This window comes from Silurus meridionalis, chromosome 15 (genome assembly GCF_014805685.1).
Source record: "Silurus meridionalis isolate SWU-2019-XX chromosome 15, ASM1480568v1, whole genome shotgun sequence".
Taxonomy (NCBI): Eukaryota; Metazoa; Chordata; class Actinopteri; order Siluriformes; family Siluridae; genus Silurus; species Silurus meridionalis.
In genome coordinates this window covers 10,757,973-10,776,653 of record NC_060898.1, presented here as the reverse complement: position 1 = coordinate 10,776,653, position 18,681 = coordinate 10,757,973, and the positions used below count along the sequence as shown (strand labels likewise).

Genomic DNA, 18,681 nt, shown 5'->3' with positions numbered 1-18,681 from the left:
GATAGGGTCATCCTTTTGGCCTTCATCTGGACAACCTGCTGCTGGAGGCTTTCAGTCACTTTAGAATGGCCCACCATCTTGCAGAGTCAGTGAAACTGGAAGTTAGGCTGCCAGTTAAATAGGGGTTGACAGATAATCAAGGAAATTAGCACCAGGTACCAGATTAACACCAATAACTGGGAGGTATCTGAAAGTGTTCTCTAATTTTGATCAGTGTGTTTTCTGCAAAATAATGTTTTTTTTTTAAATGCCTTAGTTATTTTGTGAAAAAGGTGTTCTGGTAGCATGGTATAGACAGGACAAAAACTCCTTCAACTGTTGAGCAGTGAAGATGACATTATTTCAAAATTGTTCAATTGTTTATAAATTGTTCTCTAATTTTGATCGCCAGTGTATATTAATAGAAAATTAATTATATAAAATATATTTCATCAGCTGTCAAGCTACGTTTTAACAAAAACTAAATATTTGCAGCTGTTGAGCTTTATAGCTTTGTTTAAATAAACATCTGTTCACAATAGAAAGTTATTGGTAAATAGAACATTGACATGGAAACCATAACATGTTCTTAATTTCCTTCTGTTATTCTCACTTGCACTTATTTTCTAGGAAGTTCTTTAACCATTTTCAGGTTCATAGCAAGAAAACAAGAGTCTCAATGTGTTCCCCAGTCAGTCTAATGCATCTAGGGCTGCAGATTAAGCCTGATGTGCTAAAACACATGTTCTGAAGAGTAGTTTGACGCTGAAATGCACAGGTACTGCCTGGCTAAATGTGCAAGAGTTGGCATTGTGGTTTAATGGTTCTTCTCCCAGGTGAGTGTATCTTCAGTAGCACTTATTTCTGTCACTTGTAAGCTTGTCAGCAGGGGATGTAGAATGACCTACCTCATCACCTTTTGCTTTCACTACTGACTTTTTAAACTTGATGTTGAACAGCAGGCTTTTCAAATTTTTTTTTGCTCCTATTTGATCTTTCTGATGCTTTGCGCTGCTGCTTGGATAGACTTGTTTGCTGTTGTGATGCTTCAGCAGATTTTTCCTCCATTGTAACAAAACTGTCCTTAAATTGTGGATAGAGGAATGTTGCAGTGTTAAGAACAGTGTTGAGAGGTCTGCTTTTATATCCTCAGGTCAGTTTTATTTTTTTCTTTCATTCATTTTCAGCCAAAATGGCACAGACAGCTTGTTGCTGAATACAAAATCTCTTCCAGCGAGTAGGCTTATCATAAACACTTTCGCAGCCGATGTAGCGCAAAATACACATTAAATTTCTTTTAAAAAATTACACAGACTTGATCTTAAACAACTTAAACCTGTCTTCATCCTTTACTGTTCTGATCTTTACTATACAAAAACTTTGACCGCTAATGCACATGTTTACGACATTCAGAAAATTGGTCTTAAATTGATGTAAATTATTCATTGTATTTTATTGTTATTTTTTTTCTTCTGTTTCCTACGGTCGGCGAGATAAGAGTCAAAATAATTGACATGAAGACATCATCTGAAGTCATCTGACTCAGAGATACTGATGTGTAAATTTGCAAATGCAAAGCAGCAGACTCCACTGGCCGAATAAATTTGTCAGTTTCGGAAGATCGAATCCCCATTGTAAATAAAGGACAATTGTATTCCTTAAAATAACTCGCAGTAAGAGACAATCATGGAATTTCTCTTACCCTCACACTCTCCACTACCATAAATACTATATCAATGGTTTACCCTCTTTTATGGCAACACGGGAGAGAGAAGTAAAAAGGTTTTATTAAACTCTCATATATTACTTTAATACGTTTCCTATTGTACATACATACCTAAGAAGAAACAGAAAGCTCTTGGATTTCAGAGAAAATATATTTATTTGTGTTACAAACATGAGATCTTGCAGCTGTTGAACAGCATGAGGGCATTAGGGAATCTTCATATTTAGGTGAACTAATGCTTTAATAAATGCAGAACAACAACAGTGATGTCAAAAATGTTCTACAATTTATTTTCCTTTTTGTTTTTAACATTTAATGGTACTTAAAAGTCGTGCAGTTACAAAGAAATATACTCCTATAGTAACAGTGTTAATAATAATAATAATAATAATAATACAACAATATGTTCTTTTGTGGTGAAACAAAGTGGTTTTTGCATAATCTTGTTTAAAATATGTTTCATGAAAACAAACATTTTGCCCAATATACTGCTGTAACACAAGAATTAAAAACAAACACAAAGAGCAAACACAGAGAGAACGAGAAGGAGCTTCTACCTGTAGGCCATTCTGAGCTTAAACCAAAAAACACCCAGGATCTAGTATTGGACCTCTCTCCCCATCGTCACTTATTTCTTTTTGCACTATTAGGACACCTTAACTCTGGATTGTCACTTCAACTCTGGACTTGAACAGCACAGTGCCACTTTATCACACCACACTGCACATGGACACTTAAAGGACAATCACTAAATCACTTTAATCTGTACTTCCAATATCTGCCATACTCATTCACGTATATATATAATTAAAAATATATATATATATATTTTCTATAGTTTATACTTTTTATTTGTCTACTTTTTTTAATCCCAAAAATCTATTCCTTTTTTATGCTTAAATGTTGGACAGTCATACAAAGCATTTCACTGCATTTTGTACTCTGTATGTATGTGTATGTGACAAATAAAATTTGATTTCAGTTCAATTCATTTTTATTTCTATAGCGCTTTTAACAATGAACATTGTTCTCAAAGCAGCTTTACACAGATAATGTGGTAATAAAAAATTAATATGTTCTTTATAAGTAAGTTGTCCCTGATGAGCAAGCCGGTGGCGACTGTGGCAAGGAAAAACTCCCCGAGATGGCATGAGGAAGAAACCTTGAGAGGAACCAGACACAAGAGGGAACCCATCCTCATCTGGGTTGCACCGAATGTCCATTTATTGCAGATATACAATGTTGCAGGTTACAGTGATGATGATCAGAAGCAAACTGTAGTCCTAAGTCAGTGTAGGAGACTATTGACATTAACTACAGTCAAAATCCATCCTCAAAGCGCCCGTTCTTACTCCGGAATTCCATGGAACCACCCAAGGCGTTGATGTGAGATCGTCCCAGCCACACAGAGTGGCCTCCAATCGATGAGAACACTATCCAGAGGCAGGCCTGGACGAAGTGGGAAGATCCATGGAGGGAAAAGAACAGAAACACCATCCAGAGATGCTACATAATCAGAAAGTTTGCTTCTAGCTGCATGTGGTCCAAGTAACAGTACTTCCGTCTTATCTGAGCTGAGCAGAAGAAAGTTATCAAGCAATTTTGATTGATTTTGATTTGATTTATGATTTGAATTATGACAGCATTTTCTTCCGTTTCTTGTTGTTTTGTTGTGTTTAAGCTTTGCCTAAAGCATTTGTTAATCAAAACAGTGAATGTGCAACTCAGTTCTGTTAACACAACTGTTTTGTTCTCAGCATAAAACTTGTTTTCTATTATTGCTATACAAGCACATAGTGCTGAAACCCTATTGTAATTGTTTATAATAAAATAACTTTTATTATTATTTTCCTTCCAAAACTAATAGTTCAGTCCAAAAAGTTAGTCCCAGAGAGCTGAAACTTCAGATTGTACTCAGATGCAACGACTCGCCCACATCGTCGAAAATCGGTGCTACAGTGCTAAAGTTTTTGGTCATAGCTTGTACTGTTTGTAATAGACTCAAATGTTTTATATTTGTGGAATTCTTGGCTCAAAATGAAGGTCTACAAAGTACAGTTTGTATGGAAAATGCTGTCCTAAACCTACTTTTGTGAACTAGTCCTAGGTTTTTTTCCCTGATCGGAACCAAACCAGTGCAAAAATTATACCTGGACATTAATTATCAACAATTATATATCAAAAAGTTGAACTTTCGACTCACAGTTGCGAAGGGTCGCCAAAGGTTTCAGAATGGGCAGGGCTACTTTTACTAAAATGGCTATAACTAATGAACAGAATGAGATATCTTCACCAAACTAAGTACATGTGTATGAGCTTAACCTTTGGTCAAAAAAAAATGCAGAGCTTGACAACTTCGTGGTTCTATAAAATGAAAAAAAAATAAAATAAAAAAATAAAAAAACAACAACATAAAAAAGTATATAACTAAATAAACGTTAGTCCAATCAACCTGAAAACTGGCATGCAGTGTATTCGTCCACTGTGTCGCCTATTACACAAGGTTAACGAAGGCCAATCAGAATTAAACTCTGTGGGCATGTTTGACCCTTTACCCTCAAGGTGTGTAAGAATTTTGAAAGGAAATATGATCTTAGTCCCATATCAGTAGAAAAGACATCAGGTCTGGGGAAATTCTGTCCTACTGACATAAGGGTTGCCCCTGAGAAGGTGTTGGTTTTACACTAAGTGACATTTGGTTTTTAGGTCACATACTGTCCCAAGAAAGGGTTTGCAAAGCTTTTATCACTTTGAATTTACAAGTGTTTACGATAGTTTGGGTATTTAAGGAAATTTGGCGAAACACTCAGGAAAGCATTCTGTAGTCAGAACTTCCCACACAGTCTCGGTGTCTATTGCCAGGTACAGTGACTCTTTAACAATTCAATTTTTAAACTGCATTGCTAAAATATTTGGTTTTATGCTGATCATATTGTATAACTTCCTCCTATTCTTTGTTTTAGATGTGACATTTGTTTATTGATTATTGCCTGGCAAATAAATGTAAAATTCTTGACTAACTCTGAAATTTCCTGAAAACATTTGTATCTAGTTGATTATGTAGTCTGGTGTTACCGAATATCTATGACCAGGATAGTACAAACTGGAGGCTCATGAACAAATGGAGCATAGAGCACAACATCTGGGACCTGACACACACTGGCTAATTATAACTAAGTGGCTAAATACATTATTCTTTATGGATGAGCAAGCATTGAGTGGCCTAATGTGTTGACTAGTGAGGAGAGTGTGTTGAGAAGGTGGAGGGAGTATTTTGAGCAGCTGATGAATGAGGAAAATCAGAGAGAGAGAAGGTTGGATGATGTGGAGATGGTGAAGCAGGATGTAGATAAGATTAGTAAGGAGGAAGTGAGAGCAGCGATTAAGAGGATGAAGAGTGGAAAGTCGGTTGGACCAGATGACATACCGGTGGAAGCGTGGAGATGTTTAGGAGAGATGGCAGTGGGGTTTTTGACCAGATTGTTTAACAGGATTTTGGAAGGTGAGAAGATGCCTGAGGAATGGAGAAAGAGTGTGCTGGTACCGATCTTTAAGCATAAAGGAGATGTGCAGACCTGCAGTAACTACAGGGGTATTAAGTTGATCAGTCACACCATGAAGTTATGGGAAAGAGTAGTGGAAGCCAGGCTGAGAGAAGAGGTGACCATCTGTGAGCAACAGTATGGTTTCATGCCGAGGAAGAGCACCACAGATGCCATATTTGCTTTGAGAATGTTGATGGAGAAGTATAGAGAAGGACAGAAGGAATTGCATTGTGTATTTGTGGATTTAGAGAAGGCGTCGACAGGGTGCCAAGAGAGGAGTTGTGGTACTGTATGAGGAAGTCAGGTGTGTCGGAGAAGTATGTAAGGGTGGTGCAGGACATGTATGAGGACAGTGTGACGGCAGTGAAGTGTGCAGTAGGTACGACAGACTGGTTTAGAGTGAAGGTTGGACTGCATCAAGGATCGGCCCTGAGCCCTTTCCTGTTTGCAGTGGTGATGGACAGGTTGACGGACGAGGTCAGACAGGAGTCTCCCTGGACTATGATGTTTGCGGATGATATTGTGATTTGTTGTGAGTAGGGAGCAGGTTGAGAAGAGCCTGGAGAGGTGGAGATATGCACTGGAGAAGGGAATGAAACTCAGTAGGAGTAAGACAGAGTACATGTGTGTGAATGAGAGGGAGGGCAGTGGAGTGGTGCGGTTGCAGGAGAAGAGCTTCAGAAGGTGGAGGAATTCAGGTACCTGGGTTCAACAGTGCAAAGTAATGGAGAGTGTGTTAGAAGTGAAGAAAAGAGTGCAGGCAGGGTGGAGTGGGTGGAGAAGAGTGACAGGAGTGATTTGTGATAGTAGGGTATCTGCAAAATTGAAAGGGAAAGTTTATAGGACTGTGGTGAGACCTGCGATGTTGTATGGTTTAGAGACAGTGGCATTGAGTAAAAGACAGGAGGTGGAGCTGGAGGTAGCAGAGCTAAAGATGTTGAGGTTTTCGTTGGGAGTGACGAGGATGGATAAGATTAGAAATGAGTTTATTAGAGGACAGCGCATGTAGGATGTTTTGGTGACAAGGTGAGGAGGCGAGATTGAGATGGTTTGGACATGTGCAGAGGAGGGACATAAATTATATTGGTAGAAGAATGCTGAGGATGGAGCCACCAGGTAGGAGGAAAAGAGGAAGGCCAAAAAGGAGGTTCATGGATGTGGTGAGGGAAGACATGCAGGTAGTTGGTGTAAAAGAGGCAGATGTAGAGGACAGGGTGGTGTGGAGACGGATGATCCGCTGTGGCGACCCCTAATGGGAGCAGCCGAAAGAAGAAGAAGAAGAAGAAGAAGAGAAGCATTGAGTGGCCTACTTAAAGAATATTAGTTTACCGTTATATCTTCTGACTAAGATTCGGACTGGCCAATGTGCCTCTGTGAGCAGTGACTCCGGGTCCATAATGAATGATTAATAGAAAAAATGGAATGTTTAGAACAATCTTTTAAAATGAAAGATGAAATACCATCTACAAAAGTGATCAGGTTGAATAAGATATATTCAAGTTAAATCTTTATTGGAGTCAGTTTAGAAGATAAAAATTGGATTCATGCAACAAATTGATATCCATTTTAGTAATCTTTTACAGCCGCGCAAGAAATAAATAATTCAAAAAAATCTATAATTATCCAAAAATAATAATTATAATTATCCTTTGGGTAGAGTTGGGTCATAGCTTTGGTTTGAAAATTACAAATTGTACAAAACTCGGTGAGAGTATGTGGCAGATGATTCTTAAGATCAGATATCGGAAGATAAATGACCACGATTGGGACCGACAGACCGGTCGTAAGTAGAGTGGGATATATGTACAGTACTGTGAAATGATGCCGGAAGCTGGTACGCACTGTCGTACACCGCAGCTAATGATTGTGGTCGAATGGTCGTAAGTTGCATAGGTCGTAAGTCGACGACTACCTGTAATAGATTTTATATTCTTTCTAAACAACTTTTTTGAAAGATTTCCATTAAATGTTGCAAGCTTGTTAAGCATAATCATGAAAAGGCCACTCTGTGCAGCTGGGGATGGTTTCTCATCAACACCTTGGGTGGTTCCATGAAATTCGAGAGGAAGAACGGGAGCTTTGAGGATGGATTTGGACTGTAGTTAATGTCAACAGTCTGCTACACTGACTCAGGATGGGTTCTCTCTTGAGTCTGGTTCCTCTCAAGGTTTCTTCCTTATGCCATCTCGGGGCGTTTTTCCTTGCCACAGTCACCACCGGCTTGCTCATCAGGGACAAACTTACTTATAAAGAACATATACATTTTTTATCACCACATTATCTGTGTAAAGCTGCTTTGAGACAATGTTCATTGTTAAAAGCGCTATACAAACAAAAATTAAGATGAGAGAAAGACTGGAAATTCCATATATAGGAGGTAAAAAGCACTACGCTAGGCTCAATGTTCAAAAAAGCAGCCAGAGAACAAAGGAAATTCTAAGAAACAACAAAAGCTAGAGAGAGAAGGAAACATTAAAGTAAAATAAATTTTAATGAAAAACTAAAAAAACTAAACAGTGAAAAAAAACAAGATGATTTACAAATAGGTGTGAAACGTCCAAGGGACGATTTGCATACAGAGCAGAATCAGGGGATTCTTTTAACAAAGGGTCATGATCAGGGGATATTTTTCTTACATGTAAATGTAAATTGTATGGAGGTAAACAAGGTTTGCAAGAAATGGGATGAAATTACCAAAATGTGCAAAAGCAAATAGGAGCATGAAGGTCCTTGCGAAATTATTGGAGAATGTAAATTGTTAAGGAGATATTAGAGAAAATATGTGCATTTCACAGGGTGTGGAAAATAAAAAAAAAGCGATTTTTTCACTTGACTTAGCACTTGCATGCAATCGCTGACTTGTGTCATTGCGGTTTAAGAGGTTTTCTTCCAAGAGCACTCTGGGACAGGGCTAAAGGGTTTGTTTGTTTGGTTTGTTTATGCATTATTTACATTTCTTAAGCTTATTGGTAATTACTTAGTGAATAGCTAAAACTAAAAGCAAAAAAAAGATTTTATAACCCATAAGATTTAATGCAGAATAATCCGGATTCGCTCATCCCTAAACACGTTCTACTCCCAAGTTTGTTTTAAATACATAATTTGCGTAGGAAGTGTTTCCAGCACTGTTTTGTGCATACGCCATGTTTATAAATGACACCTGGTGTTGTGCGCTGAACCCAGTTTTAAAAATGTAGAATATCTGCTGGACGCTGGTTGACTTTGCTGATGTCCCTAGAATCGTCTTCTGAACAAATCTTTTTTTTGGTGCCAATCCATGGGCTCAATTATGAAGTACAGATGTTTATGTGAATCAGGTTCTGCCCCTATTGACTGTCAGCCATACACATTTGTTTGATATGCAATGAAGAGCATTCTCTAGTATTTTTTTTTGCATCAAATTACATTAAATCCTCAACATCATTTCTAACAAAGCACTAAACCTGCAGGAATAGCAGCATGATCCCATAATGCAGTGTGGCATGACACTGACTGGCAAAGGCTTTTGCCAGGCACAAGCCAATAGTGTTAGCAATAGCCCAAACAGTTGCACAACAACAGTTGTGATAACATTTTACTACTCAGTAACAATAAGAAGCTGCCTATAAATTATACACCTACTGTATACATCAGTTTTTGCCAAACTCCTTTTCTTTAAACATCATCATATATCACTGATTTTCCTAAAGAGTATATTAGAAAAAGGAAAATACATCATTGAATGCTCTCTGGGATAGACAAAATCTTTAAAAAAAAAAAATTCTTAAACTTAATATAAACTTAAGTTTGGTATAACAGCATTCACACTAAAGCACATGAAATGTCCTAATTTCACCATCTTCCTCTATTCCTGAAACATTGTCCATCTGATGAAGTTGGTTCAAAAGATCCTCAAAGGCACCTATGTCCAGGACTGGTACAGAATTTAGAATGTCTATGCTGTTGTGGGTGTCTTCAGTATAAGTCTGGGCTCCAGACTGTTTAAAGTAGACATTGTCCTCGTTTAAGAGAGAAAAGATGTCATTGGTCAGCCAAGGGATATCATCCTGGCCCACGACGTGAGCCTCGCTACCTGTGCAGTCAGAACTGTGGCAGGTGCTGTGAACAGAATTGCAGAATTTTATCTGAATATCAAAGTTAATCAATGCTCATGATAGCAATTATTTAACATGCAGGGTTATACTTAATTTGCATGTCATCCTTCTGAAACTGTTTCAATGCAGTTTACTTACTTTGTTTGGGTGAATGTCAGCTCAGGCATGCAAAATGGTGAAACAGAATGCAAAAGAGGTGGATCTAAGCAGGTGTCTCCAGGAGACAGCAGTTCTTGTGAGTTTTGCTGGCTAGGGCCAGGGAGGTGATCAGTAAAATCAGGCACAGACTGATCTTGGACTGATATGTTTACTGGCATGGTTATGACTAAATGCTGATTTGGTTCATGATCAGGTCTGTTATGTGAGTCACTACTCTGCAAACTGCCTACAAAGATACAAAGACATACATAATGTTTTGGCTCACTCCCTATGTAAAGAGATACCTTATTATTATAATAGAACAGGCAAGATGGAGTTCATGAATTTAATGCGGCAATATAAACTATCATGGAAGCGGATGATAGTTTTGTAAACAGAATTCAGTTATGTTCTGAAGATATAGCTTATTATTTTCTTGAAAAGGAAAGAAGTATTAAATCTGTTATAATTTTTTTAAATTATTAATTACATTTCCTGTGGCGGATACTGACTAGGATAAAGTGGTTACTAAAACTGAATGGATTAAAAGGTTAAAGGATCTTAACTGCAAGACAATTGGAAAACAAATTGTAAGCACCATAATAAAGCTACATAACATGAGCATGGGTGTTATCATAGAGGGTCTGTGTTGCCATTACATATAAAGTGTAGTAGTAATGGTTTAAATGTAATTAACTATTGCTATAATAATATATATATATATATATATATATATATATATATATATATATATATATATATATATATATATATATATATATATATATATATATAATAATACAAACAATGAAATACCAGTGCTGTCCTGAGGTGTCACTTTTTGGCTGCATCCCCTTCCCTTCTTTGGATGTGGCTTATAAACCCAATCTACATGACAGGAAAGAAGAATTTAAATAGTAAGGAGGGACATAAAACATAAAATAAAGTGTCAGGGTTGATGTATTTGTCTTGAATTTTTTTAATTGTTATAAAACAAGGTTCATCTTACCAGGAAACAACTGTTCATGTTCTTGTTTAAGCCTCCATGAATCTGTGTAGTAGGGCTTCTTTTCTTTCTCACTTAGTTTGTTCCACTCAGCTCCAAGCTGCATGCTGATCTCTGCAGAGCTGGCACTCGGGTTGGCCTTGGAAAAAATGGGTCGGTGTATCCTCGCCCAAACCATGTAGGCATTCATTGGCCTTTTGATGTTGCCTTTTTTATCTTTGAACTTGGTTATGTTAAATTTATCTAAAAATAAAAATATAAAAAGCTTCAAATTAGGATAAATACAAATCATTACAAACTTAAATTTCTAGTTTAAACAGTGAACAGAACAGAGTCATGCAATACTGTGCCAGGCTTAAACACCCATAATTTTGTCAGTACAAACACCTGTCAATCCTGAACGAGAACTTCTGAGCTGTTGTTCTCCATGCAGGAACGAACAACACCAGGCGGAAGCAAAGACCTTACAGAGGGATTTCAGGATCCTGGTGGAGATGGTATGTAGTACATCACCCCCAAAAAGGATTATAGTATCAGGACCTCTTCCCACTTACCATCGAGAAATTAAGAAGTTTAGTGGATTTTTTCCACTAAATGAATGGCTACAGTCATGGTGTTGAGAACACAAACTACTCTTTATTATAAACTACTACTAATTGGAAACTTTTCTGGGAGCGTCCTAGGTCTTTCCATCCCGATGGCCTGCACCCCAGCAGAGTTGGAGCTACAGTTCTATCAGACAACATCTCCAGGATGTGCATTCCATCTGACTAGAAAGACATTATGCAATTTACAACTATGACAACATTTGTACAAGAAACCAACTAGTTACAAGTACACACATGGCCCACTTTACAGAAACCGTGTCTATTCTCCGTGTAGTATGATCAAGAAACCAATACACAAGATCCAGAAATAATCTTATTGCAGTTAAAATTGGAAAATGTCAGATAAGACATATAAATAAATAACACACAAAAAAAAATCTAAACATTAGATCACTTGCAACCAAAGCACTCATTGCAAATGAGATCATCACTGATAATAATCTCGATGCACTCTGTCTCACCGAGACCTGGATTAAACCAAATGATTATATGGGTCCAAACGAGTCTATACCGTCAGGATATGCTTATAAGCATGAGCCCTTTCAGACTGGGGGTGGTGTAGCAATCATTTATAGTGCTCTTCTTAATGTTAATCAGAGATCAGAATTCAGGTTTAAATCATTTTAAATGTAAATGTCTTTCTTAATGTTGTACTTTCAGACATACATTGAAAACCCCTACTATCTCTCGCTCTGGCCACGGTGTATAGACCCCCAGGGCCCTACATTGATTATCTTCAACAGTTTGCTTGTTTTCTTTCAGACCTCTTGATCAATTTTAATAAAGTGTTGCTTGTAGGAGATTTTAATATTCACAGAGATGATGTAAATGATGCCCTAGGAATATAATTTGTGGACTTACTAAACTATTTTGGGGTTAAACAAAACATCACCAGACCGTCTTCTTCTTCTTTCGGCTTCTTCCATTAGGGGTCGCCACAGCAGACCATCCCTCTGTCCTCTACATCTGCCTCTTTCAACCCAACTACCTGCATGTCTTCCCTCACCACATCCATTACCCGCCTCCTTGGCCTTCCTTTTTTCCTTCTTCCTGGTGGCTCCATTCTCAGAATTCTTCTACCAATGTACCCCATGTCCCTCCTCTGCACATGTCCAAACCATCTCAATCTCGCCTCCCTCACTTTGTCTCTGAAATGTCCTACATGTGCTGTTTCTCTAATAAACTTATTTTAAATCCTGTCCATCCTCGTCACTCCCAACGAAAACCTCAACATCTTCAGCTCTGCTACCTCCAGCTCCGCCTCCTGTTTTTTACTAAATGCCACTGTCTCTAAACCAGGGGTGTCAAACTCAAATTCACAGTGGGCCAAAATTAAAAACTGGGACGAAGTTGCGGGCCAAACTCAATATTTATTGAAAAATTGACTGCAATTGTGCATTTTTTCCGTCTCTCCAGATGTGTAATGTTAAACCTTTTCATATGGAAACAAACTTAGTTTTGCATAAACATTGAATCTGGAACAACCAAAGTTTAATATTATAAACACATGAGAAATTAAATTAGAAATGAAACACACATCAGTTGTATTCGTTTCTTATTATGTCTCTCTCTTATTATTATGTGTTGTTTTGTTCATCTTCATCAAAGAGAACAGTTGCTCACACAGATATGTGCCGGTAAACATAAAGAGCATTTGAGCAGCTTGGGCACGGAGTTAAGCAGTGTGTCGGAGAGGAAACATGGAAACTGTGCAGCACACACAGAGTCGTACTTTGACTCGAGCATGTCTCTACACTGGAGTTCAATCAGCTCCATTTGGAATATAAATATACAAATATAACCTTCACCTTAAACCAGTCTGTTGTTCCTACTGCACACTTCACTGCTGTCACACTGCCCTCATACATGTCCTGCACCACCCTCACATACCTCTCTGACACACCTGACTTCCTCATACAGTACCACAATTCCTCTCTCAGCACCCTGTCGTACGCTTTCTCTAAATCCACAAACACACAATGCAACTTCTGACCTTCTCTATTCTTCTCCATCAACATTTTCAAAGCAAATAAGGCATCTGTGGTGCTCCTCCTTGGCATGGAGCCATACTGTTGTTCACTGATGGTCACCTCTTCTCTCAGCCTGGCTTCCACTACTCTTTCCCATAACTTCATGGTGTGACTGATCAACTTAATTCCCCTGTAGTTACTGCAGGTCAGCACATCTCCCTTGTTCTTAAAGATCGCTACCAACACACTCCTTCTCCATTCCTCAGGCATCCTCTCACCTTCCAAAATCCTGTTAAACAATTTTGTTAAAAAAATCCACTGCCATCTCTCCTAAACATTTCCACGCTTCTATCGGTATGTTGTCTGGTCTAACCAACTTTCCACTCTTCATCCTCTTAATTGCACCTCTCACTTCCTCCTTACTAATCCTATCCACTTCCTGCTTCACCATCTCCACACCATCCAACCTTCTATCTCCCCCATTTTACCTCGTTCATCAGCTGCTCAAAATACTCTCTCCATCTTCTCAACACACTCTCCTCACTAGTCAACACATTTCCATCTCCATCCTTTATTGCTCTAACTTGCAGCACATCCTCCCCAGCTCGGTTCCTCTGCCTGGCCCAATCATCCAGCACCTCTTCACCACCACCGAGCCCCTGTCTGACCACTTCCCTGAACTTCCTCTCATACTACAGTCTTCCTCCTTTAGTTTCCACCATCTTATTCTTCTTTCACTCCTCACACTCCTCCTCTTATTTTCCACCTCTAAAACCATCCTACAGACCACCATCCGATGCTGTCTAGCTACACTGTCCCCTGCCAACACCTTACAGTCTCCAATCTCCTTTAGGTTGCATCTCCTACATGGAACATAGTCCACCTGTATGCACCTTCCTCCACTCTTATACGTCCTATGATCCTCGTTCTTCTTAAAATAAGTGTTCACCAGTGCCATTTTCATCCTTTTAGCAAAATCTACCACCATCTGCCCTTCCACATTCCTCTCCTTCTCTCCATTGATAATTAAATTCTGATAAGATGGAGATCTTGCTCATTGGCCCAGAAACCAGTACACAGAAGCTCCAACATTTATCCCTGCATGTAGAAGCATGTACTTCCTGTTGGTGTTCAGGGCGCAGACACACTCTCCCAGTTTAAGCGCAGATTGAAGACGTATCTTTTTAGCAAGTCCTTCACAACACATATCACATATCATAACTTTGTGCTTCAGTAAATCTGATCACATCACATTATTAACTTGTGCTTGTTAATATTATGAACAGCAGCTACACTAATTGTTTTAGGATTTATAATCCTACACTTGATATCACCTAAATAAGGATGGGTTCCCCTTTTGAGTCTGGTTCCTCTCAAGGTTTCTTCCTCCTAACATCTAAGGGCCTTTTTCCTTGCCACAGTCGCCATGGCTTGCTCATCAGTGATAAGTGCTATAGAAATAAACTTGACTTGACAAATCTTTTATAAGTATTGCATTACTGAGTCAGTACAAAAACATTTTATATTTTCCTGCATGTTGCAATTTCAGGAATCAAATGATTTTATGCATTAAAATGTAGTAAAGAATAAATAAAATAAATAAAAAAAATAAATAAAAGTGCTCAGATAAAGTACATATACACGGTAATATGCTGACTTATGATATAATAAGTTGCTCGAATCACTAAGAATCTGCAACATATAAGCTGCTATGAGGACTGTTCTGGCCAAGAGTATATTGACAAGTAAAACTTTTTTAACAATTTAAACAGTCTGACTTCATACACCAGGATCACTTTATCACTCTAAATGAACTACATTTACAAATGTACCTCATGCCTCCAACTTTGGCTTGGTTTAGATGTTAAAGGGGCCTTAAATTATATTTTAGCAAATTACAATTAGATTATTTAACAAAAAAAGAATTTAATAATGAATTCTGCTAAAGGCACATAACACTGCTTTCAGTACTTTTAGATTAAGAACATCTTCAATAACTGCAACCTACAAAGCATGTGGGCATGCATCCATGCCATCACAGAATATAAACCAAACAACAGTACTTCCAAACATCAGTAAGGTCACAGTTCCACATGATTTCAACTTATATTATGTTTACGGTGTAAACACAGAACCACAAAACAAAGCTGCACTTTCAACTGATGACCTGCAGCTCACAATCTCCACCCGGTGATGTGTGCGTCACCCGTACAATCACAGAGAACCTGTATGACATCCCCTCGATTCAGTGGCGGGCGGTCAGGGCCAGCAAAGCCTTCTCTGCTGGCCTAAACACTATCAGAAGCACTGACTTACATTTACAACCTAAATTCTAATATTTGTTCCATTTTGTTCCAGATTTTTTGTCCAAACAGATTTCAGCCTTTATCTGCTGCCATGTCAATCTAATCTGCCCAGGGCCTGCAAAGTCTATTTTGCTGGCCTTTTTTTTTATTTATCATAGTTTCCTTAATAAATAGCTCTATTAAGTTCCTTTAACCAATCAGTTTTCACATTCGCCTCACAGGGCAGCTAGCTGGCCCAGATTAGCGTCAGCATTTTTCCGTCCTCTCATTGGTTGGTCAGAGGGAAACTGTTACAGCCTGGCAAAACACATTTCTCTTATGATCTGCACACATTAATACGTCAGACTTTTTTACACCTACCGAGGAAGAGAAATTGATTTGGTCTGGGACATTCTTAAATCTCAATTTTCAAGAACAGCTAGACGGCTAGGAGAGGTCGGCCAACCCCAAAGCTAGCTAGCTTGTCTCAGCTGGGAAAGGGCATGGCTTACAGCTTCTGAGGTGCGTTGCAAATTATAAGTATGCATCTCTGGTGAGTAGGTTGTATTTTATTTACATTATTAATGTTTTTGTCATGTTATTAGACGAATATTGATTCTGAACTGCTCCTGATGATGTAGGTGGTACAGTTGTGGTGGTACTGTAGAGGTTTGGAGTCTTAACTGGGTTTCTTGCTTAGTAAAATGTTATTCACCCTCCATATGTCCCTCACTCTGTAATGCCACGTGTTGTTATTTTGCGTTTTTGTACAGTATTGATGGTTTATATAATTGCGACGCAATAGTGGTGGTATTAACAGGTGGATTAAGTCGGGTACGTCCCCACTGAAGGCCCAGGTACCAAATGCACCGCCCACCACTGTCTCGATTAAATGTAACCAAATCAATAAGTGCTAGTTTTACTACAATCCAACTAGACTAGTTAGGTCATTGTTTTGTTGCAAGCTACACACATTATGAGAAACTACATGCTATAAATTATAATGTTAAGCAAGCTAAAAGAAATATTGTTTCTCTATGCATAAAGGCATAGCATGCACACCTTTATCTTTTGCAAGCACACCTTTATCTTTTGCACGTTTTCCCCTTCTTTCCTGTTTTTTTTTTCGAAGTGATGGGTTTAGACCATTTTGTTATCCATAATTTTAATTTGGGATCAGCTCTCCTTGTTGACATGACATCACCCAACCCCCGCCTCTCCTTTTAGATTGTATGAGGGAACTTCTCTGGGCGGTGGGTGCAGACTCACATTCCTGACCAGGTTCATTTACCGTGGCATGATACCCCCAAACAAGATGCGACGCCATCCAAACAAGTTTAAAACGGAGCGCGAGCTCGACCCTGATTGGTGGATTTCTGAGTGATTGACCAGTTAAGTTTTTATCTACTTTATTTTCCGGACTATAAGCCGCTACTTTTTTCCCACGCTTTGAACCCTGCGGCTTAAACAATGAAGCGGCTAATTTATGGATTTTTCCTTGGTTTTTCCCGGTCTCACAAGCTTCAAGCCAAAAAAACTGATCCCCATAACATTAGACCAATGAAATTGCCGAAACTCTTTATATCAAATCAGGTGCGCTTCCCACTGAATCGGGCCGCACCACATCATAAATATGGATGAGGGTCCTCTGACGTTTGACCTGCCACTCAGGAAATGTGAATCATTCGTCACGCTGAAAACAACCGGGCATGAAAAAACGCACTTCACCTGTGTTCTGAGCTGCACGGCCTCGGGAGAAAAGATTCACTGATGGTGATTTTTAAACACACGACGATGCCAAAAGAAAAACTCTTGAGAGAAATTGTTGTGAAAGGAAGGAGGAAGACAGTGAACAAAGACCTTCTTGGTAGGCTTCTGTTTAGATACAAGCCGTGTAACAGACACTGTCTTTCATTAATGTTCATTAGTTTTAATGTAGACACCTGCAGCTAATAGACATGTGCGGCGTATTTATGTTCAAAATAAAAATATTTGTAAAATTCAGTGGGTGCGGCTTATATTTGGGTGCGCTTAATAGTAGGAAATTACGGTACTCATAAATAAAAAGGTAAAAAGGAATGACTGATTTTGATAAATGTAGTTAAGTAAAAAATAAGTTTTTGTAATTCTCATTGAAATGTAGTGAAGTTAAAGTCTCTCCAGACGGAAATAATTAAGTAGAGTAACGAATTACATATGTCAGACTTCTGAACTCTTCATTCAATGCTGAAATGAACATGACCATTATGACCTGAGCTAAACTGTACATTTGCTGCTGACCCAAGAAACAAGTAAAAAAATAACTGCACTGTACATTATAAATGCTGTTTGAACTTTGATTGTTCCTTCATTACCACCACTTACTAGACTTATACCTCATTCTCTCCCTGGAATCTTTGCAAATTAAGGTGTAAGTACTACATGATATCTGTATATCAACTGAGGTTCTTTGCACAATGCACCTCTATATTTTAGTGTCGTTTGCTCTGAGCTGCTCTACTCGTTACCTCATGCCTGCACTTTTTATAGAACACAGTATGCTATATACGGGTAAAATACACTCATACGCAACGCACACGCACCGCATTTGAAGCGGTTGTATCTGTGTTACCTGTCTTATTATCCGGCCTTATTTTGTTATCTTCCTTCTGAATTTGATTAGTTTCGCTGGCTTCTTTGCTATGTACCTCCATTTTTGGCGGTCAGTGGACGTTTGATAGAAAATCACCAATAGCGACACAGTAAATAAAGTTGTCATGACAACGGCAGCGCGAGCGCGTACAAGATACAGCGACACTTTTGCAGCGAATACCCGACCAATCAGGGACGATGACGGGACGAGGGAGGCGGGGCTTCTATGATTCAAGCGCCATCGCGGAAGCAGCTTGACTAAATGAGCTCTTGCAGCATTCCTCTGTATAGCCAAAGGTGCCAAAAGTACACACATTCTTTACTGAAGTAGAAGTACAGATACTCATTTTGTAAAAGACTCCAGTAAAAATTAAAGTACTGACTACACTTCTTTACTCAAGTTAAAGTAAAGAAGTATGGGCTCTGACATGTACTTAAGTAAAAAGTCGCCGTTACTATTATACTCTCTCTCTCTCTCTCTCTCTCTCTCTCTCTCTCTCTCTCTCTCTATATATATATATATATATATAAGTGTTACTGTAGGTACCAACCACCCCATTTGCACATTGGTCTCTCCCTGAAGAACACTGAGTGCTTTTTGCAAATGGGCTCATTGTCTTTGCATATTCTTCCAGAAATGCAAGCTCAGCAGGAGTGAATCTGTCAAAAAATAAATAAATAAAAAGACTGTCATGCTTT

The 18,681-nt window shown here is 38.6% G+C and overlaps 1 protein-coding gene across 1 annotated transcript; it reads right to left on the bottom strand.

Annotated features, from left to right (window-relative positions):
• Positions 1–7,681: 7,681 nt before the first annotated feature.
• LOC124398094 (transcription factor SOX-30-like) lies at positions 7,682–18,101 on the bottom strand. The gene is made up of 5 exons (XM_046868112.1): positions 17,963–18,101; positions 10,492–10,731; positions 10,299–10,370; positions 9,483–9,729; positions 7,682–9,348 (listed from the first exon to the last, which is right to left on the bottom strand). The coding sequence occupies exons 1-5, from the start codon at positions 18,042–18,044 to the stop codon at positions 9,057–9,059; spliced, it is 933 nt and encodes a 310-aa protein (XP_046724068.1). The 5' UTR covers positions 18,045–18,101; the 3' UTR covers positions 7,682–9,056.
• Positions 18,102–18,681: the final 580 nt, after the last annotated feature.

Excerpts from the sequence above, each read along its gene's own strand:
- LOC124398094 (XM_046868112.1), bottom strand. The coding sequence starts at position 18,044 with ATGGAGGTACATAGCAAAGAAGCCAGCGAAACTAATCAAATTCAGAAG. Across the intron at positions 10,371-10,491 it reads ACATGAACAGTTGTTTCCTG|ATTGGGTTTATAAGCCACAT; the intron begins GTAAGATGAACC and ends CCTGTCATGTAG. Across the intron at positions 9,730-10,298 it reads GACACCTCAGGACAGCACTG|GCAGTTTGCAGAGTAGTGAC; the intron begins GTATTTCATTGT and ends GTATCTTTGTAG.